Below are 22,268 nucleotides of genomic sequence, written 5' to 3'. Positions count from 1 at the left end.
TTATCTGCAACTGCTCTGTTTCCATATGGAAGACAGTTAATAGATCAGCCACCTCATCAAAAAGCATTTCTGATGCGTAGCCTGTTTTGCAGTGTCCTTATTGAAGAAATGTCAGAAAACTGAATTAGTCTGTTCTTTTTTCTTGAAACCTACCATTACTGTTCTAGACAGAAATCTGCACAGATGACGAAGAAAGTGGGAGGAAGTTGGCGGGTGAATTTACTGTCATGTGGCATTTTTCAAAAGTAACAAGGCACAACTGGAATGATTCCATTTGCGTATCAGGCTTTCCATCTATGCCATTAAATGTAGTTTTCTAAAACAGATAGCATAGGAGTGAAGTGCATTTCTTTTGTGTTGGATGATTCTCATCTTAAGCACTAAGAGAAATAGGAAATGAATGAAGAGAAGGGTCAAAAGAAAGCGGATGGACATGCATGGATGAAATGAGGGGGTTTTCTGTTTGTTTAGGAGAGTTTTGCTGGTGTAAAATAAGCAAAAATCTCTAAAAGCATCTGGGACAGTGACGAAAGCTGCGAGAGCAATTCTAACAGCACGAGCTAATATTTTATATTCTTTCTTTTACCTTATTTTACAAAATTTCTTGCAAGTCTGTAGTCTCCAAGGCTTTTGTTTTTAACCAAGCAGTAGTGGGTGGTTTGTTTCTGCCACAGTGGTATCAAGTTGTCATGACAAGAATACGTCGGTGTGTCCTTGTGAATGCACTTGTATTCCTGATGAAGTTTCTATTGCAAGCCAAGGGTTTTGTACAATCTTTCAGGTCATTTTTGTAATACAGTTGAGTGGTCAAATTCTTACGCTGACGTTCTGGATTGGTCCCGTACCAGAGCCGTGTAAGTGATTTTTGCGGTGTTGAGACTGACGCGCACGCTTTCCCGCGCAGCTGGACAGAGCCCCTCCCTTGGCACGCTTGGGTCAGTGCTGATTGTTCTTTCTCAGTCTCTGAAACATGGATAGTCAATGTACGATGCCAGGGCTTCAGTCGGCGTGTTGTAGGTTAAATAAAAGCTGAACTCGAGTAACTTTCTGGGTGGGATTTGTACTGATGCAAAATCCACCTGCCTTTTTCATAATACTGACTTCCAGGAAGTATCGTTATTGGTGACAGGATGCGTTCCCTTCCATTAACCACAGTTGTAACACACAGTTATACCCCTCTGTTGTCAAAGTGTATCTCAGCTCTCTTAATTTTAGTCATATGAGCCAGATAACCTCAGAGGAAATTATTGTACTTGGGAATGCTGATAATTTATTTTTGCAACAATCAAAGACTGAACAGAGAAGCAAATCCCTGCCCGGTTAGCTGTGCAGCGCACGTGGTGCAGGCCCAGACAGCGTGCAGCTCTGCGGAGCTGGGATGGCAACAGTCACACTTACTCACATGTACAGAGGCTCTACCAGCACAACCATTCACATGGGTACCGATACTTATCCTCATGGGCTTTGTTAGTTTATTATATGATAAACACCATGTAAAAAGCAGTGGGTCATAACTACATTATGGTTAAATTTGTATTTTGTAAGGTTTGTAGAATTTTCTGAGGAAAAGCAGACTTTTGAATTATGTAACTTCTGTGATAAAGATGCATGTATAACTAGAAAAAAAAAAATCTATGCTTACTTGATAATGAAGGAATAAATACTACTAATGCCACGTGTGTTGATGAACTATTTTTCCTGTAAGATATGGACATGTGCAGTATTCTTATAAAGAAGAGGAGGGCTGGGGGGGCTGTGGACGACTTCCCAAGGCAGCCGTGACTGCTGCCAGATAGCGCTGCGAGAGCTTGAGCTCCACCAACATGAAAAGAAGCTCCCAGGTTTGCCAGCGTGCTTTTGGACAGCACTGTACCAGGAAAACCTACTGCTAGAGAGAGGAATCCGAATGGATAATGGATGAGACATATCAATACCTGAGAATGAGATGCGGAACTAACATGTCTTTCGGAAGCGCTGCCCTGTTGAAGCCTCGGTATTTCACAGCAGCTGCTGTGGCAAGCAGAGGTTGCTGGAGCTGTTAATCCCATTTCCCTGCTTAGAATGTGGGATTGCTCAATTCAGTGGAAAAAAAATCTACTCAGGCTGCTCTTGAGAACATCAATGCAGAACTTCACAAATAAAAACTACGTGGCAGGAGAAAGGGAAGTACAAGAGAAAAAGAAGAACTATGTCCCCTCCTGGTTTTAGTTGAGTCTCTGCACTTTAACTAAAGTCAGAGTTAAACTCTGCAACGGGGCAGCGTTATGTTACAACAGGCTGTCACTGAGATAACGCAGGGTTTGCAGCCCTATGTTTCTCAGTTCCTTAAACTGTTCACACTAAGCGTTTAAAATACTCGCCATAAAACTTTGAGAAAATTGATATTCCAGTAGATACATAGAATGGGATCGCCAGTACTTACATTTTGGAGTTCTCCCCATTTTCTTCAGGGGGCAATGCTGGTATTCCTTAATATACATAGGAGATCAAATCCCAAAACTAAAAAGCAGCCGCATAAGACAGTCTCATCCACGTCAATGTTCCCTTCCATCTACAGAACTAATAATTATGTACAGTTGAGGCTGTAGGTGCCCGTGAAGCTCTCCTGCCCGTACAGGTCGTACTCCTTGTACAGGATGTAGTCCTTCAGGCAGTTGGGCAGCGGGAGGAAGGTCATGAAGACAGGACAACGCAGACGCAGCCGCCCCATGCAGTCCCGTATCTTCAGACGACAAAGATGCTTCAGAGAGCGAGGATTTGCTACAAATGAGGTGACATTGATATTACTAAGTTATTAATTAAATTTTGTTCAATACTCTCCCTACCTGGAAAATCGGACCTGTCTGGATCAGCCTTTTCACTTCAGCCCAGACATCTCAGCTATAATCACTGGCAGCTAAATCAACCGATTTCATTCTTGCCATGTTGACTGAATGTAGGCTACTGCAAGTTTAAGTAGTAAAGCTTGAGGAATGTGCTTTATCCCCAAATAATTGGTGCCAGTTTTCTGTCAACTCAAAGAAGACACTAAAAGTAGAATTATGAGTCACTACTATGTGTACAAACAAAAAGGACAAAGAATTAATCTAGATTAGAATTAAATCCCTCAATGAAAAGCAGTAAATCACGAGATTTGTTCCATCAACTTGAAGAAGGGGAAAAGCTTTTCTCCCCGTGAAGAGGATCGGGTTGTCTATTTGTAATTCAAGTTCCCAAGAGCTCTATACACATTGTGTGGTTACTGTCAGGCTTCCCAGGGAGACTGAGATCCCACACAGACTGATTCTGGCTTGAGAGGTCTCTTACTGTCAAAACAACTTTTGACTTGACAAGGGTGAAGAAAAAGCACCAGTCTGAGGTAAGGAAAATGCAAACTAAAATAGACAAAAAAGTTCCTAATCCCCAAACTGCTTGCTTGTAAACTCAAATGTAAACACCAGATACTTACTTAAAATGGAATTGATGTCTGGCCAGAGTTCCTGTTCTTTGAGAACTGCTTCCAGCTTCCCGCAGATGTGGACGTGATCGACGTAATCTAACATCACTCGCACGACTTTCCCCGACAGATGCTTCAACCATGACAAGGTTATCACTTCACAGAACTGTTAGAAACAAAACATTTAATAGGATATTAGTCAATACTCCTGTAAATTCCTTCCACCTCTGCAGGGCAAGAGCAGTGAAGTAACTCCAGCAGAACGCCAGGAAGAAAGAGCGTTGGGGCAGCCGGGATGTTCAGGGGTTGTTGCAGTCTGCGTTAAGCCTCACTAGTAGAATCTGAAAGTCTGAGATACAGTTATTTTGTACTAGACCCAAAAATGAACTTAAGCAGCAGGCTAGTTGGTAACTAAGTGCTTAAAAAGAAGTGCTACCTCCCCCTGAGTGGAATTCAGACTGTGTCCTGCTGACCGGGGGACACGCCAGCCCAGTACCTGCCACACCCCCTGGTCTTCAGGTCAAAGTTGGGTTTATTGGGTTCGAGTGGACGTCACAAACTACAGAACACGAGGAACCTTTTTATCTGGGTCCAGGTTCATTATCACACCAGCAGCCAGGATGGGTGTTATGGTACAGGACAACCCAGCCTGCAAATCCCAGCGTCCGCAGCAGGGACGAGACTGCCCCGAGAGCCAATTCCGTACTGATCATTAGCATATTATTAGCTACATTTTCACAATTAAAAAATATTGGTTTTGATCATTTGCTGTCATGAATCAGACCAGGTCCTGTGGCAACATCTATTTCTTTTTAAAGCCTTGTCTATTCCTACTTTATGTGTAAACTGCCTTACAGTTTCAAAACTTCATTTTCTGACGCTGCATTAAGTCCATTTTCATTTAGTTTTAGGAAGGATACTGGCAGTAAAACACCATATGAAGCCATTCGATATAGTTACCATTGTATCTTTGATGACAGTAGAAGTCCAGCCATCAGTCACGTACTGGGCATGTGAACTGTTCCCACGCGGGCAGTCGAAGCAGCGCTGCACATCGTACCCGTAGTTCATCAGCATCCTCAGCATGACTTCGTCCTTCAGCGCGTACTGCAGAGCTGATGGGAAGTGTGTTGTATTCACCCGGCAGAAGTAATTGACGTTAGCACCGTGTCGGAGCAGCAGATTCATTAACTCGTAGTTGCCCATTCTCAAGGCTATTTGCAGGCAGTTGATGGGATCCTGGTTTGGCAGGGCTCCGGCGTCCAGCAGCAACTGTGCTGAGGAGATGTCCCCGTTGGACACCGCGAAGTACAAGGCCGATTTGCGGTGGTCATCGTAGCCTTTGCGAACTCTTTGATCCAGCATAAAATTGGCATCAAACCCAGATTTGAGGAGAAATTCAAGGCACTGAGGATGTGCTCCTGCTGCTGCTGAGTGAACTGGACTTATCCCGCTTTCTTTAATGGCATCAAAATCAGTAACTGGAACTAAATTTTTTAGGGCTCTAAGGATTTTAAAAAAAGAAGAATCTCAGAATCTTAAACACAGTGCTTCACCTACATCAGTCTCTGAATTCCTCTGTGTTGCTGGGCTTCAAAGTCCATCATGACTCTCTACAATTGTTTTAGTCTCCCAAATCAGTACCATGGCATGCTACACCTCTGCATTGCTTTTAATTGCTAACGATTCAATTGTTAGCCAGCAATGGATACTGACTTTACACCTACTACACATAAAATATTGTTCTATTATAGTATTTTTCACAAACAACCCTACTCCTTGATAGAAGAAAAGTTATTTCTTCTCAATAAAAGCTTTTCCTGAATGTCAGGAACACAGTGTTATTGCTTAACCTACAGGAATTAGGAAATTAATGGACTATACTATATTACAATATTAATACATGTAATACATAATATATACATTTAAATTTAAATATAATTTAATTAATATATATGAATATGAACATAGGAATTAAGAATTCTCAGATTCTTAACCACAAGGAAACATTCCTAGAATTGAAGACTTGTTTCTTAGTTACTAGTTGTGATCTTAGCATTAATATCTTCCAGCAACCTTCCTGTCTTTAAACCAGGGAGAACCCTTAACCTTCAAATATATTAACTCACAGAAAGTGTCCTCTATATGCAGCTCTGTGGATTGGCAAATGACCCGAGTGCTTTGGTACATTGGCATCAGCTCCATATTCTAGCAAGAGACTCAGGGAATCTGGATTTCCCCCTCCCGCTGCTTCGAACAGCACAGAAGCGCAATCCCTCGCCTGGTTAAGAACATCCGCACCTGGAAAAAAGCATCAAGGATTTTCACAGGAGTCACTGTAAATAGCCAGCAGTGATTCGTATCTCCAGCCCTCCAGTGACACTGTACTGTGGATACTATTCTTCATCAAACAAAACCACCATGGGTATAAACCTTCATGTTGGATCCTTGATCCTGGGAACAAGAAGGTCCAAATTGCTTTGAAAACAATCACCCAGTAAAACAGAATTTGCTGGATTTCAGCTGGTGCCCATTGTCCTGTTCCTGGGCACCGCTGAGAAGAATCTGTCTGTGCCTTCTTCACACCATCAATCAGATACTTGTAACACTGGCAAAATAGAACCCCCCACCCCAGCCTTCTCTTCCTATAACATCCTACATGATAAAGTCTCACCTCTTTGCAATAAGAGCTCCATAATTTCCGTGTGTCCGATCTGCGCAGCCAGTGCCAGAGGCGTGAGCCCGTACCCGCTGCGAGGGTCCGGGTCAGCCCCGGAACGGAGCAGCAGCATCACCAGGTCCTTCCTGCCCAGCCTGGCGGCCTCGTGCAGGGCAGTCCTCTCGTGGACACACCGCAGGTTCACTTTGGCGCCAGAATTTATCAACAAGGAGGCAATCTGATACGAATCACGTCTAACTGCTGTAAGACAGTAAGTGAAGTATCAGCCAGCATTTTGTTCAGCACTACTCTAGGCATTACGGCTCCTGTTCTGTGGCAGCCCAGGAGAGGTCGAGCTGTTCCTGGCAGCACTATTTACACACTCAGAAATGTCACACTGCATCAAAAGGTTTCATTTTTCAATAAGTCTGTTCTTTGTTGCCAAAATAATGTTAACTATACAAATTAATAATTTTACAGTGATCTCTTTTTTGCTCTGTAATCCTTTGTTGTGGTTGGTAATGCAACAGAGTGCAGTTTTCCTCGCATGGAAACGATACGCGGGGACTTGGTACTCAGCTCAGAGAGCTCTGCTTCATCTTCATGAGCAGTTACCACAACGTGAAACAAAGTTTAAAATGACTGTGTCATAAGCCTTCTTAGCTTAATAAGCATCGTCTGTTAAGTCAGTAAGGATATTAAAAGAGTAATTTGGTTTGGCTCCAGTGAATGGAATGAACAGGCAGCACCTTTCCCTCCTCCTCTCTTTGATCTTCAAGGCTGCGTGGGGTAGAACAGTGAGGCCAGGACTCCGTATGAACAGGAGCATCACAGCCCCAAATGGGGGAAGCAAATGAAATGAACATTTTTGACAAACATCTTGGCAAAATATTAGGACTGGTTCTTTACAAATCAAGAATGACCCTTCTTGGGCATGATTAAATTAAAATGGCATTCACACTGAGAGTGATATGATGTACATAACCTTCTTCTTCAATTAAAAAAATTCAAAGAGAAGTGAACCAAGAATTTATAATCTCACTTCATTCCCTCACCACTCCACCCCTAAATAAGGCATTCACCTATAAACAAAGGAGAGTCTCCCTCTTCATTCTTAACGTTGGGGTTGCAGCCATTGAGCAGGAGAAGGCGGACATTGTCTACAAAGCAGTTTCTTACTGCCACCAGGAGAGGCGTCTCCCCTTTCAGAGTGGTCTGTTCCCAGGTGCTGGCGCAGGAGGCTGAAATACAGAAGAGCAGAACACATTTGAAGCTGGACAATTCATCAGACTCGACTCTGTAGAGCTTTTTGGTGGAAAACCAGAAGGACTCCGTACCTTTCAGAGTTATTGCAAGGATGTTCTTATTCGGCTGTGCTGCGGCTTCATGCAGGGGAAGCCAGCCCTGCACATCGGCTTCTTCAAAAGCAGAGCTGTGCCCCACCAGCTTTGTCAAGGCCTCTTCTTGGCCTGGGATGTTTTAAGACAGACACATTCCCATTACTCAACATAAAATACACATCAAGCAATTTTTTCTCAGAGGGTGGTTTATGGGCAAGGAAAATCAATGACTGACATCAGCTCACAAGGCATTTTGAATTATACATTGAAAAAACTTACTTAAAATTAATGACTTAAATATTTCAAATATAATCCTCTCTTACGAGCAATAGTGCATGGAAGTTTAGTGTGTAAAGTAAACAGGTGTCCTAGTGAAACCGTAGGAAAAAATATTTAGGTTGGCAAAAATAAAATGAAGCTGATTTAACAGGGTTGGGACATATCTCGTTATTCCTGGTTTTACTAACAATCTTACTGGAACTTTAACCAACACAGATTATTATGTTTCCAATTTTATTTCTCATCAAGAAACAGCAAAACTCTCTTGGCTGGAAAGGCCGTTTAAGCAGAGGCCTGGTTTCTGCTCATGGTTTTTATCCCGTCAATAGTGCAACACCCCAGAGATTCTGTGGGGCGTAGGCTCAGCGCAGAGTATTTGTACTCACCTGTCCGAATTGCTGCCATTATCTTTCCACGCTCTTTACTTGCAATGTACTGGAAACTGCAGAAACAGAAAAAAATGAAGCGAGAAGTAAAAATTAATGTGAAGTTCAGGATATAATTTTAATAGCCAAGTCTAGACTACACGTTAGATTTCTGTAAGATACGTAAGGTTTTGTCAGGGTTTAACACACTAAAATACAGTTTTTGTTGGTCTTCCTCTGCCACTATAAACACTGGATTTTTCACACCAAGAAATTAAACATGAAAATGATGGAATGGTACCATATACTTTTACAGCACATCTTCATAAAGCCTTGTACTCATTTAGATATTGATGTAAACCATCACCTGAAAGTTTCATTCATTCCATATTTTCAAGGAAATTGGTGTAATTTTTAAGGGAGAACTCAGAACAAGCGAGTGGTTTCCAGTATCCATGAGACGAGGTCAGAGCAATCCAACATATGGAGTCACAAAGGAAAATAGGGTTACTACATGCTTATAATAATGCCAAGAGAATGCTCGAAATGGAAGTAATAACTTCTTACCTTCCATCCTCTGTTGCACTGCTACTTGTTTCCATTTTCTGCCTGTCTTGCAAGCTCTCCTCAATAGCTCGTTGGGTGGGGATTTCATCATCGGACCGATCATCAAGCATATACGTAGAATTATACATGGCAAAGCAGCACAACCGAGGTCACTTTTTGTAGGGAAATGCTGCTTTCGATTGGAAGCAGATGTTAAATCTTCAGGTTAAATCTGAAGTAACAAAAATAGCAACCACTGTTTAAGTATCAAGAGAGATGAAACAGAGCTTAAAATAAATGAATCTGAACTTCTCTATCTCAAGCTCCAGTTTTCTCTCAAGTATTTCAGTTTGTGCTGCACAGAGTTATTCTATTTAGAAGCGAGTTAAGGTTTTCTATTCCACCATGTCTCCTGTTCACACACCAAACATACAGAATAGCTCCTTGTTCTGGCATTACTTGTAAGAAAGCAACAAAAATAGGTAAAACTGAGTTTTCAGATAAATAGTCATTCCCTGTTAAGTCTTTTGGACACTCAAATGCCATCACAGTTGTGCTCTGATGTTTCCTTAGTAGGAAATCAGATGCACAGTAAGACTGGGATGTTGTGTCGGTGTATTCTCAGAGGGCCTTGGTGGTGAAGGGCGAGTGAAGGACATGACATCTTGTAGTAATAGCTTTTGTTCAAACTGTTTCAGCAAAGATATCGTCAGGGCCGTATCTTGTATGTGGGTTTGTGCCATTATGTGCATCAACCTTCCAACTGAAACAATATCAGACTCCATGCTTGAGAGACAACCAACTTCAGCGCTCCATGCACGTAACCTACAGCCACGCAGAACACGTGAACTTACAATTCCACATTCTCCATCAATGCATGCCCGATTTTCTAATCCTGGTAAGGAATATATATAAAATACTGCCACAATATATGTCCAAATACAGGCAGAAATAAAACACACTGGTCTAAACACAATGCAGTTAATTAATTAAAAAAAAGGGGGGGTCAATTAAAAATATTTTTACTCTTTTAAGATTGTAATACAAACAATGGAGCACAGGAATAAACCCTATTGACAGTATTTGTTAAGTCTAAATGTTAAAACTTATGAAGCAATCATAAAAATATTAACAATCAATTCAATCATTAAATAGTATAATGTGTGTAGATGTACACTGTTATATGCATAAGCAACCACACTATTATCTTGTCTATTCAGCTGCATGCTATTATAGATTAAACTCACGAGCGTTCTGTTAGGCTCAAACCTCTCGTCTCTTTTACCTTATTAAAACCTCCACTTTTGTCTTTCAAGAGAGTTGCCCTGAAAAGAATAACCAAAAATACAGAGCAAAGTAAAATAAAATGAGTGAGGAAAACTCAAAGCAAATAAATAAATTAGCAAAATGAATGAGCACAGAAAAATGGAAGAAGTTGTCAGCATGTCACTGAAAGGTCTGGAATAATTCTAGAAACAACCTAAAGTTGAGCAGCAGCGATTCACAGCAAAGCTGCACCAGCTAACGAGTTACCTGATCCACCCAACGTGTGACTGCAAGGCCTCGTCTGTATTTGTACATGCAGCAAAAACCAGAAACATACTAATATGCACACAAATAACTGTTAGTATTCAGTTGTAGCTATAGTACGAGTACAGAAACATTTTAAATCTAGACTATTTTTTCCAAAAAAAAAATACCAATTTTCCTATGAATTGAGAAAATACACTGTTTTCCTCACCTTCCGAAGGAGGGAAGACCTCACACTTTGAAGAAGTGATTATTAAATTGAAACTGATCTTTTCAGGATTGAAAACGATCTCAGTAGAGCCTCCGTCCATTAATAGCTGACTATAAATACCCGATCATAAGATCCTCTGGGACTTTCTCCACGTTTCTTTCATACGGGTTAGTTATGGTTATAATCTGGCCTGACAAATGGGGACAGCAAAAGGAATTAAAAGCCCAGTTTCTTTGTTAAAGTACTCTCGTTAAAAGTTTTTGGATTGAGAACTATCAGTAATAACTATTACATTTTGGAAAGAACATTCTTTAGTGCTTTCCTGAGAGAGTAAACTGAAGATACTGTTAGGACTTTGCTTAAAAGAATAAGACTAAACCAAATAAAAGTAAACATAAGCAAATCAAGCAAGAACTCTAGTAAAAGTTACTATGTGTTTCTGAATGCTGAATCACAATTTGCATATTGATAGAAGAACAATCAAAAGATAAACATGTAGAGTCTTTAAAGGGAAAAGCAGTTTCAGCAAGACAGCCCCAGGCTGGTGTGACACCCAGCAGGGGGAAATGAGGGACACGGAGCCGGTTCTAACAGGGAAGGTGGGATGGACTGAGACTGTCAGGTGCTCAGTTTAGTCCTACTGGATTTTACAGAGGGATCCTTAGAAAGCAATGATGGTGGCTGTGTCTGAATGCAAGGTGGAAAGGGTGCTTTAACAGAGGAGATGGAGGGAGAATGCTTCAGTCGCGTGTGTTTGGCTTTTGGGGGGAGGGCGGAAAGTGCAGAATCAGTGAGGGAACTGAAACAGGTCTGCCACTGTGCAGCAACGGGGAAACAGGTAACACTTTGTGGCAGGGGGTCACAAGGGAGATTTTATGATTTATTCGTCACAGAAACTCTTTTCAAAAAGAACAAACCTTACAGAAAGCAGAATATCTGAATTAAATCCTGAAAAGACAAATTTGCTGAAGGAGGAAGACATCAGAAGTACCTGCAATAGATAGCGAATGATTTCTCTCATACTTCACTCTTCATTGTTGCTATGACAGAACGTACACTATATATATATAAATCCAGATGGAACCCCCAAAACTTACCTACCACCTTTCCATTCACTTTTCAGTACTCTTAATGCTACAAGTTCATTAACTGTAATGTTTCTTTCAAAGTGCAGACTATTGTAATATTCTATGAAGACATATTTTGTAATATTAAACTAATGCATAAAATCAGTGCTTACACATTAATAATATTACCAAAGGCTAAAATCCTTGCTGTATCTTGTATAGTTTGTAAAAATGCTAATACTAATACGTACTTATTTAAGACAAAATATTATGGGTCAAAAAATATTTGCATGTCCTCTTTTAATATAAAAACCAAAGTACGTTCCATTTCCTCTGTAAAGCAGCACAAAGAGCAGGCTGGTGTGCAGTCTGGGTGTGAGCCGGCCCGGCTCAGTCGTCCAGCTGGCAGAGCAGCGCGACGCCTCGCTTGATCCAGTGCTGCACGGGCTTATCCGTGGCCAGCGTCAGAGCAATGACAAAGTTAGTAGAGTGTCCAGTGGTAGATAAGACTCCTTTGCGCTCGCTTGTCTTGTAGAGTGGGCAAACATATGCATTAGATTTCTTTATGTCCGATTTTGGAGCTTCAAAAAAACAAAAAACCCAAAATAATATATTACATTCAGCAAATCTATTGATGGAAGCATAACCTATGTACAAATATTAAGTACTTACAGTAACATCCTTAAAGCTAAATAAAAACGCAAAATTGCTTTGTGAGTAACACAATAGAATTAGGTGGCTTGTGCTGTGTTTTCTTGTGTGGTTTGTTTTGGTTTTAAACCCAACTAGTTCAACTACAATTTGTTTTCAGGGCTGGATGCCTTTCTGTGCTTCTACCAGCTTCATAATCATTCAAAAACACACTAAAAATCTGAATAGTTACATATTTAAGCACAGTTTATACCTGAACTCTTAAGAGCTCCACCAGAATCCTGGTGCAGCAGCCACAGAACCCAACTGCAACTCAAGCCACTGGAGACCCAAGGACACAGCTCCACAGGGACTCAGTGCCAGCCTGGACTGCTCACAAGCACAATCTAAACCCCTGCATGTCGGAGCAGATTCACCCCACCTCAAGGGAAAGCACAGGCAGAACAAATGGAAACTCTGTAAGACCGCCTAATAACATTTATGTTGCCACAGTTGCAATAGAAAGTGCTGCTTGAGTGAATAAATAAAACCAGGGATTTACAGATCCTGATCAAAGAGAACAGGAGTTATAGAAAATATTTCTCTATAGTATGACAGACAACTAGCATAAAAATAACCTGAGCAAACTTTACTAAAGCATGTGAGGTAAGACAGTCCCTGCAAATCAATCAAAAATTCCCCTCAAGTAGAGCCAGCGGTTCAAGCACCACGTGCTTTCCTATCCAAATTAACTTCTGGTTGAAAAATGGATTTGGCAGCACCTAAACATATTTACAAAAAAATTCACTTCACTAGTCCTTTTGTCTAATCCATAAGTACAAACATCCACGGGGAGCGGGACAGGCCCGTTGCTCAGATGAGATGAGATTGAGTCAAAGCAGCAGCCCAATATTTGCTGAAGAAGTCCTAGGTCAGATGCACATGAATTCCGTGCACATTTGGGTACTCTGGTAGGGTGGAAGCATTGATCTTCTGTAAAAAAGGAATTGAGTGTTGCAATTTCTTGTTGAATAGCACATACTTCATAGAAATGATACTCACTTGGTTTTATCCAAATGATTGGCATCGCGTCAAACAGCACTTTGGGATGCTGCTCGGCTAAAATTCCCCTAGTGAGAGAAAGCAACAAATTCATTATTGGTGGCTTGGTGTTAAGCCAAAGAGAGTTTTGGTGTGTGTATTTGGGTAGTTGTTTGCCTGATGTTGGGCATTCTGTTTGGCTTTTGCTGTTGCTGTTTGTTTGTTCTGTTTTGTGTGTGTGTGTGTGTGTGTGTGTGCAAGTGTGTGGGGTCTTTACTTTTCTTCCTCATTTTCCATACATGAAAGGGTATTTCATGTGGTGTGTTATTTCAATAATATGAAAATTATCACTTTAAATATTTAAACAAATCTTGTTTGAGCACCTAAGAGCACCATAGTAAAACACTTTGTTACTGACTTGATCCTGTCCCAGCGAGCTCCATCCAAAAATAACCCGTGGATATAAACACCATCTTCTGGTGCACTGTCAGCAGTATCCTGAGGAATAACCTACAAGAAAGGATTCCATGTTGTTGAACTTTCACAGCTGTTTGCTTTTTGAGATACTACGCCGATAGCCAATTTTCAGAAGATCAATCCAAAATGAGAATAATATCATTGATCTTTACCTGAAATTCATATCCTAGAAGGTCAATAGGGATCCTGTGCTTTCTAGCGTAATTTTGCATCGCTCCAGTTAAGAAAGCTTGAGTAAAATAGAATCCGGACAGCCAGAAAACCGTGGGCTTCCCTAATTCATACCAGTCCTGGAAAGAGGAAAATGACATATTCAATAATCAGAAAAAGAAAAATCCCACATTGCTTGACAATTTTCTACAAACTGTACTCGAAAATCTAAGTGAAATCTATCACTCTTTTCCCAATACTCTTTTAGTGTAAAGGACAAATGGCATGAAGTAGCAGATTAAATAATTGGTATTACTGCCTCTTGTACATTACCTGTAAAAATCTCAGCCTTTGTAGAAGATCTAGAATATAGCTCCCCAGTGGCTTCAGACTTGGGTATGAACGTTTTGCCCACTTCTCAGGAACTTTTCCGACCAGCAGGCTGCCACACACAGCCTCCAGCTGGGCATCCATAACCACCAGCCCTTTAATGGCTTTCTTCAGGTTAATTAGCGTAATGCGAATCGTTCGGATTAAACTAGAAATAAAAAATAAAACTAAATTTCCATGTTCTGATTTGTAAAACAAGACATGCCCACTGGAAGAAAAGGTCATTTTTCCTAATATCTGTCCTACATTCTGACTTCCCACGAGGAGTAATGGTGCTTCACTGCAGATATCACTGCAGACAATTAGAAGGGAACAAAATAAATAAATACCATTTCATACAAGATAGGGTTTACAATGTATGATTCGAAAAAAAGCTTTTTCTGCAAATGCAATTATTTCGGATACATTTAATAAAATATAATACTCTTACTTGTTGAATCTTTCCATTTCTTGCACCAACACAGTGTTCATACTTTCTTCATACCTCACAGGATATTTACTTAGGCTACTTTCAATGTCAAAATCATTTGGAAGCTGAAAATGACAGCATATTTGGAAATCATTCCATATATCATTATGCACTGGAATTATATTAAAAGTATGCAAATGTGAAAAATGGCAGAGTAATAAACACCATAAAACTTTCTGAAAAGTATCTTATCAATACAGTATTTAACTTAAAAAACGGGTTTTTAAAAGTTGTGCTTATATCTTTAAAACAACCTAGATTTTTTCATATCAGGAAAAGTTCTAAACACAATTAAATTTTATTAATTTTAAACTAGTTCACATGAATGAATCAACTGTTCTTCCAAGCTGGGTTTGCTCCAGTTTCTATCTCCTATCTCCTACCTATTTATTACTTTCATATCACACTAAATTCCTCCCAGGAGGTTTTCCTTTCAACATGAAATCAATTTGACACTGAAGATTCTGGTTAAAGCATTTCTGCTTTGTAAAAAGACAAACTGGAGTAATTGGTATAATACAATACCTTGCCGAGGATATCATCTGCAATGTCATACAGAGTGCTGTCACCACCTCCAGAAGTTCCCTGAGCGCCTCCCCCTTGCGTTAAAAGCAGAGATTCAAAGATGATCTTAGTTTGCTGAAGATCTTTTGAGATATCCACATTTTCGTGCAAACCAAATATCTCTGGTTGCTGAGTAAAGGGAAGACCCTAAGACAAAATAAACAATGAACGTGTGCAGGAGGTAAAGCAGCGTGCTGGGAGTTAGAGCTGAGTCTTCTTTAGGAACTCGGGTGAAACACCAGCACTGATTTCAATCGAAGATGGGTACGGACCGCAGTGGTAGGCACTGCAGGCAGTATTACTGGTGCTAGAGCCGGCACCACACAGAAAGGCATCTCCAAGGAATTCTCAACTGTCTGTGCTGTGTCCTCCTGTCTACTTACTGATTCCCTCACCCCCTCCGAAACATTCTAGACCATGGCCAGGACCAAACAAGGAGCCAAGCACAGTTTAATGGGCCGCAAACCCACCTTTATAACACAGAGAAGCCCTTAGTGCATCAGCATTCTAACAGTTCAAAACCTTGTTGCTGCTTCTTACCTTAATAAACTCAATGTAGTCTTCATATGTGCCTTTTGGTGGAGCAAAATAGTTGCCACTGGGAGAAAAAATGTAATGAGGATTTTCAATTATATCTGGATTATAGAAGTCATCCAGCATTGTCAGCAGTAAACGTCTGTCCCAGTCGTCTGTCACTCGACCTCCGTAGTTGCACTCACCCGTCAGGTAAGATATTGCTTCAAAAGGAACTTGGCTATATTCGTTTATGAATAACTGAAACAGAAGACATGAGTAATTCTAGACACTCAAAATATCTGCAGGACTGCAGTGTGACCTACGGACTAAAGGGCTGGCAGCTACAGTGCAGGCAAAACTGCAGTTTATGGACTTTTGTCCCTAATTGTTGGAAATTCAAGTTCTGAATTTTTTTTTTTTAGGTAAAATTACTGTTTAAAATTAAGAGGAGTTAGTAGTAAAAGCCTCTTATAAATATCCAAATTAGTAAGTCATCCAAGTCTTTCTTGGATTATTTACAACTGGATAGTTTTTCCAGTCTAAACTTTCTCGGCGGTCACTTTTCTGTGTCATAAAGAGATGTGCATTTCATGTGACTTTTCTTCCAACCTTCAGAACCCTCTGATCACTTTCATTAACTTCTTGATACATTTTCCAACTGTTCAGCCTCAACTTCTGTAATTCACAGTTTTAGCTCTCCTGGATTTCTACACAGACTGAGGAAGACTCAAGGTCACGCAGCGTTCAGCATTTCATTTTAGGGAAGAGCAATAGTCTGAGGCTCTGTTTAACAATATATGGTCCTACTAACCACAAAAATATAACTCTTACTATGATTTTTTATTTTATTTCATTTGTAATTTTGAAAACATGTGTAATATGACTGACATTCCTTACCTTTGTAGCTGAAATAATAAAAATCTACAAACAGTTGATGAAACTCTACACTCCTTTCTATCAACTCATTCCTACACTTCGCAAGGTCGGGGTTAAATGTAGCAAGAGATGATTTTACCTGCAGCTGCCTGATACTGATTCGCAAGTCTGACTCATTAAATCCATAGGGTATATTCCAACCAAGGGGCCCAAATTTTCTTCTCTCCTGAACAAGAGCATGGAAAAAACAAACGCCAAAGAGCAGTTTCTCCCATACCTTTGAGAAAAACAAAACAAACAAGTATTATTAATGAGCCTATATGCTCATGCTAGTGTGTAATTTATATAGAGGACACAGCATTTGATTAGGGTACAAACAGATGGAACAATTAGGCGTGCTGTGGTTATCTGACTTGGTGGTTCATCACTCAGCCAGAAAAGATCTCAGTGCTCATCAACTCAATAATGACGTCCATGAACGCTCAGTTTATGTACATTGTGTAATACGCATGTGTAATATTTATGAAACTTAAGAAAGCCTCAGAAACCATTTTACATATTGCCATGTGAAGTTACCTGGCAGAGTGGTTTCTCAACTAATCATCTTTATCATTGCAAAACTCACAACCATAGTAAAAATTTTAGCTTATAACAATCGCTGGACAGAAATCAGTATCCCTGTGGATTAAAAACAAACAGACAGACAAACAAACAACCTGTCAAGAGATACATTACCAGCTCTTTTTCAGGGCAGCCAGAGAAGAATTCAGGATCAGAAATAGGATCAGAAAGATAGGACTGCAGGAGGTTTAACCGCAGACCAGTAGGAGGCTCATTTGTCATCTTCACCCCATTCTGCAGAATGGTTACTGGAAACTAGAAACAAAAAAATAGGCAAACTGCATTCAGAAAGTATGGAGTAGATGTCATATTGTTATAAAAATGTATCATTACTCTGTGTTTGTTATCTAAACAATTATCTGTAAGAACTTAGATTTGAAACATCAACAGCTTAAAAAAAAAATCTAAAACGCATCAAGAAGGTAAGACTTAATTATATATGCTGGCAAAGTGCAGTTCCATTCACTAGTACACAAAATGTCACACATCACAATACCAAAATATTACAAATGAAGCTTGATATTATTATATATATAATTATTTTTTAAATGTTCTTTCTTGATTAAATTATCTCTTCACCAGCTTTGCTGGATTTCAGAGCAGTTCTGTATTATCAGCTCATTCAGGGGTATGAATATTTCCTAAAGGTGTCATCACCTTTTCCCTTCCCCAAACACAGCACGCTGGGCAGCGCAAGTACCTTTGGGGAGGGGTAACTAGTCAGCCAAAGCCTGAAGTCTGGATGACATTTTTCGTTGCTAAACTCTTCACATATTTTCTCCAGCATCGGCATCCAGGAGACAGCTAAATGACAATTTTGCAAACAAACCCAGGTTCCTTCTTCCATTGCTTTTTCAATCATTTTTGTAGCTATAGGTCCTTGTCCTTGACCCAATGAGATGGACTCAAACTTATCTCCAACCATCTCTTTGTCATTTGCAAATTTCAAGAGACCTTGAACAGAAAGCATACAATTTTAGATTTTCTTCATTAAAAAGAAGCTGTGTCAGGAAAAAAAATGAAATGTTTATTACTATTTTGATAAACTGTCCATACAAAAGATGGTATAGCTGTGATGTAGCGTATAAAATTCATTCTGTTTACAATATCATTCCCATTTTTAGGGAGCACAGAATTTGCCAGTGTGACACGATGCACTCAAATCTGCTTGCACAAAGTGCAAAATAATCCTCAGCGTGCACTGAAGAGGAAATTCAGGTCCTTAACTGAAAAGCTGTACCACACTTTCGTTTTCTCTTTCTGTGCACACTTACTAGACATGGGATCTGCTCCCGGAGAAAGCACAAATATCAAAGGGACCGTAGAACGCGAATCCAGGTAACTTCTTGTCAGATCAAAAGGTGGTGGCTCTACAAATTTCTTCCCCAGTTTATCAGTTACAAATGTTGTTATAGCTGGAACAATCTGGTAAAAAAAAATGTAAATACAAACCATTAGCATAAATTAAATGTAACTGCATATTTGACAGCGTCTTTTATGTACCGTCTATTAGCTAAATACCTGACCTACAGACAACTCTGGTTTTGTTTTGGTTTTTTGTTTACATTAAGACTCCAGTTCAGGCTTTACCTGATGTGAAGGACCAGCACACCCTCCCCTTAGTAAATATTAATATAATTATTTTAAATTAATTCTAAGGAGCAATTGCAATATGTACTTTAAATCCTAACTTTGATTGTTTCTAAAGTACATATAATACCATTTGCTACACATTCCAAATACACAATGTGTTATGAGTTCACCCTGGCTGTTCAAATCAACACATTCACTAAGCTTGCCTTGAAATGTGTTGTCTGGAAGCACATGGTGCCAGATACTCAGTATTTGTTCTGGCTGATGTAATAAATCCTGCTCTCGAGTATATCAGGTGCACCAGCAAACAGACTGAACATGAACAAGCACTTGCAGAAAACTAGAGCAGAAAACTAGAGAGTACTCTGAAAGATGCATCAAATCACATCAGACAAAAGATCTCCGCTGATGCTTGTGGTGTTTGTTTTGCTCAATTGAAAAATAAGAATAGTGTCCATATTCTTCATAAAATATCGTGAAGAACAGATTAGTTATTTTAACAATTGGTGCAGACTATGCTACAAGACACGGAACAGTCTACAAACACTTGATAACAGATCATTTTACCTTGTCTGGTCTTAAGCACCGAAGAATTATCATCTTCTGTAATTCATGTAATGTATTATTAAATTCTTCTGGTAACGGAAAGCTTTGTGGCTCTTTGCTCTCATAAAGTTTTTGCCATTCACCTATATTTTCAGAAATGTTTCTCCTAGAGAAAAAAAGTATTTGCAATTACTGTAAATACCTGGAGTCCTTTAATATTTATCAAAAGCCAATTGCATTGTATTGTCGTACACCCCACTCCACATCTACACCAGCCAATAATCCTACACTTGAGCTTCTCCATGCTGACGAGTGAAAAAGAGAGGATCTCTTCCCACCGCGCTGCTGCAGACGTACAAACCTCCACATGGAAGGCTCAGAGTTGACAACAGGCTCTGCCCGTTGCTGCAGCCAGCGCTGCTGGGACCTTCACAGCCCTGCGGGAATGTTCTGCTGCTCACGTTCCAGGAAAACTCCACTCTCCGACTGAAGAAAATCACCAGGAAATTCAACCAAGGAAAAGGATTCTTTTCCTTCCTGCAGCACGCAGAGTACGTCCTCTGAGATGGGACATCTCTCAGACCGGATAAAGGCTGGATCAGCCACTTTGCTACTAAAACTCCAAAGGGGGAGAAACACGAACAGCCCCAAACAATTTCTTCGAAGAGAACAGTGCTTCTGCAGTCAGATCCAAAGCCTCCAAACACCCAGGCTCCGTCAGCTACTTCCATGCACGGCTTGTGCAGCCATGCTGGCTCCAGAACTTGGGGTTCAATTCCACTGAAATCCAGGGTGAAATTTTCCTGATTTCAGAAGATGGAGATTTTACCAGAAAAATCCATCTCTCAGCAGTGCAGTGGAATTTTGCCAAATACGCTTCTTTTGGCCTGCACCGATCCCCTGGAAACTCTGGGTCTTTACCGCGGAGGCATTAAAAAGAAAGTTGCTTTAGGGAATGACTCGAATAATTTAGGAAAATAATTTAACTAAATAATATTATAATTACCCAATGGAATGTTTGACTTCAGTAAGTGGAGCAAACCGAGTGATGAAAAAAGGGGCTGGTTTTACAGTGGTGGCATTTTGTCTTGGTTTGGAAAACATACAGGAAATATTTCTCTCAGCATGTTACACATAATTGGTGAAAAACAATTAACACTTGGCCATACCTCAGTTCTTTCAAAGCCGGCATTTCACTTGCACGACATAATTCATCCCAGCTCTTATCTGGTAGCCAAGATGGATCTGGATTCTTGTACTGATTTTTGAGACCCACACCCCCAGTTAGGAAGAACATAAACTCTTGATAGTCTATTTCATTTTTAGCCCTATATTTAAAACAAACAAACAACGCCAAACAAAATAAAAGCCAAAGATGCATAGTACTCAGCTATTAAGACACAATTTTACATCATATAAAGTGTTATTTAAAATCAACTACACTTCATTGCCATTAAGTAGTACTTCTACTGCAGTAACAGCAGAGATCGGATCTCAGTATTCTACATAGTTAAAAAACTGTATGATAAAAATTACTGATTAACACCACAGTAAGGGTCTCAAAAGGTAAATGGTATATATCAGCTTATTTGTTTTTTTAAAAAAGTGCAATTATTCCTGATTTTTAAAGGTTTTAAAGAAAATAATGAGTTCTGAGAATATAGTAGCCTTACCAATTGGCCTAGGAAGAATGGCCAATATACACATTGTACACATTGTAATTAAATAAGTATGTACTTTATAGTTGTGCTCATGCAATTTTGAAATTAGCTTTCCTTTCTGGAAAAGATTGCAACTGAGATCTCATGATATATGCAAAAGAGGAGAAGAAAAAGAAGAGAGAAAACGAAAAGCAAAGCCACTGATTTTCAGAAACACGGGAATGTCCTTTTCATAGCTTGTCCAAAGGCCACACATAGCAGCAATACATGCGATCACATATTCTTTCAATTGTAAATATTATCAGTATTAGAAAACCCCTAACCATTCATGATGTCACTCTGAAGGCTACACAATCAATATGCACAAGAACATGTTATCTTATCAATACCTTTTTCTACTATAAGAAAATCATTAGTTTCTGTTAAGAGACTTGAGAGAAATGAGCTTACATGAGGAGGTTACAACACAGCAAAAACGAGAAGAGCAGCTTGTCCTTTTCAAACAGTGAGCGGCACACATTGCAATACAAATTGTATGTAAAGTGGTCTCTTAGATATCGAAGTCGCTTCTCCAACATTTTGGATTTGTTACTATAAAGAAAAGAAGAAACTGAGACTTCAAATTGAATAACGTAGGCAAATCAGTTAAGAAATCTAAATCTATTTAGGGTTGCAGAGGAATTCTATTTGGCCCACAGGCTCCACAAGGGATTTAAATGCCCATCTTCCCCAAATTTCAATGATACTTGATGTTTTACAGCTCTTTTAAAAGAAGTCCCAAGCAAAGTAATGAGCTGAACGGAATTTGCCAGTTAGGGGGTGTTCATAATGCACAGTGTTCATAATGGAGCCCAGTTCAGGATCAAACTTCACCCTTTCTGTAAGTCACATTCTTAAAAATACTTAAATAGAGCACATGCTTACAGTTCATTGTTTGCTCCAACAGTAATTAGAAAGAGCAACTACTTTATTAATAAATCATATTTTGTTTTAAAAACCTGCATGTAACGAGGAATAAGAGATACATGGTTTCAAACCAGAGGGAACTGCTCACGAGAGGAGAATGAAAAGACCTTATTTGACAGCAGAAAGCCTGTATTTACCTCTCCTGAATGGAGGTGATGAAGAGGCTGACAAACCAGCTGAGGGAGTACTGGTACATGGGATCGATGTTGGCCAGGTCGGCGATACTGAAGAACAGCACGGAGGAATGCTTTGCGATGGGGCGATAACCTTCGCGAGATTCAGCTATTTTCAGTTCCGTTTTCTCTGCAATCTAGATATCAATAGTAGTTGACAAA

At 39.8% G+C, this 22,268-nt stretch overlaps 2 protein-coding genes across 2 annotated transcripts in view; both read right to left on the bottom strand.

Moving 5' to 3' along the window:
* Positions 1 to 2,213: 2,213 nt before the first annotated feature.
* ASB14 (ankyrin repeat and SOCS box containing 14) lies at positions 2,214 to 8,774 on the bottom strand (the record flags this gene model as incomplete). The annotated part of the gene is made up of 9 exons (XM_080350814.1): positions 2,214 to 2,760; positions 3,449 to 3,602; positions 4,397 to 4,940; positions 5,566 to 5,737; positions 6,111 to 6,356; positions 7,178 to 7,336; positions 7,433 to 7,564; positions 8,101 to 8,156; positions 8,647 to 8,774. The coding sequence occupies 9 exons, from the start codon at positions 8,772 to 8,774 to the stop codon at positions 2,567 to 2,569; spliced, it is 1,785 nt and encodes a 594-aa protein (XP_080206940.1). The 3' UTR covers positions 2,214 to 2,566.
* Positions 8,775 to 11,632: 2,858 nt separating this feature from the next.
* DNAH12 (dynein axonemal heavy chain 12) overlaps positions 11,633 to 22,268 on the bottom strand; it is a 56,980-nt gene continuing 46,344 nt past the window's right edge. Inside the window, exons 59-74 of the mRNA XM_080350783.1 lie at positions 22,071 to 22,243; positions 21,418 to 21,558; positions 20,476 to 20,634; positions 19,328 to 19,472; positions 18,442 to 18,592; positions 17,868 to 18,121; positions 17,282 to 17,422; positions 16,686 to 16,823; positions 15,695 to 15,928; positions 15,116 to 15,301; positions 14,552 to 14,655; positions 14,065 to 14,269; positions 13,734 to 13,871; positions 13,523 to 13,614; positions 13,126 to 13,193; positions 11,633 to 12,014 (exon numbers count right to left, since the gene is read on the bottom strand). Coding sequence (XP_080206909.1) covers positions 11,824 to 12,014; positions 13,126 to 13,193; positions 13,523 to 13,614; positions 13,734 to 13,871; positions 14,065 to 14,269; positions 14,552 to 14,655; positions 15,116 to 15,301; positions 15,695 to 15,928; positions 16,686 to 16,823; positions 17,282 to 17,422; positions 17,868 to 18,121; positions 18,442 to 18,592; positions 19,328 to 19,472; positions 20,476 to 20,634; positions 21,418 to 21,558; positions 22,071 to 22,243 — 2,520 coding nt within the window. The 3' untranslated portion in view covers positions 11,633 to 11,823. The remainder of the gene's footprint in view (positions 12,015 to 13,125; positions 13,194 to 13,522; positions 13,615 to 13,733; positions 13,872 to 14,064; positions 14,270 to 14,551; positions 14,656 to 15,115; positions 15,302 to 15,694; positions 15,929 to 16,685; positions 16,824 to 17,281; positions 17,423 to 17,867; positions 18,122 to 18,441; positions 18,593 to 19,327; positions 19,473 to 20,475; positions 20,635 to 21,417; positions 21,559 to 22,070; positions 22,244 to 22,268) is intronic.

This window comes from Nesoenas mayeri (assembly GCF_963082525.1).
Source record: "Nesoenas mayeri genome assembly, chromosome: 10".
Lineage (NCBI taxonomy): Eukaryota > Metazoa > Chordata > Aves > Columbiformes > Columbidae > Nesoenas > Nesoenas mayeri.
This window is presented reverse-complemented; position numbering and strand designations above follow the sequence as displayed.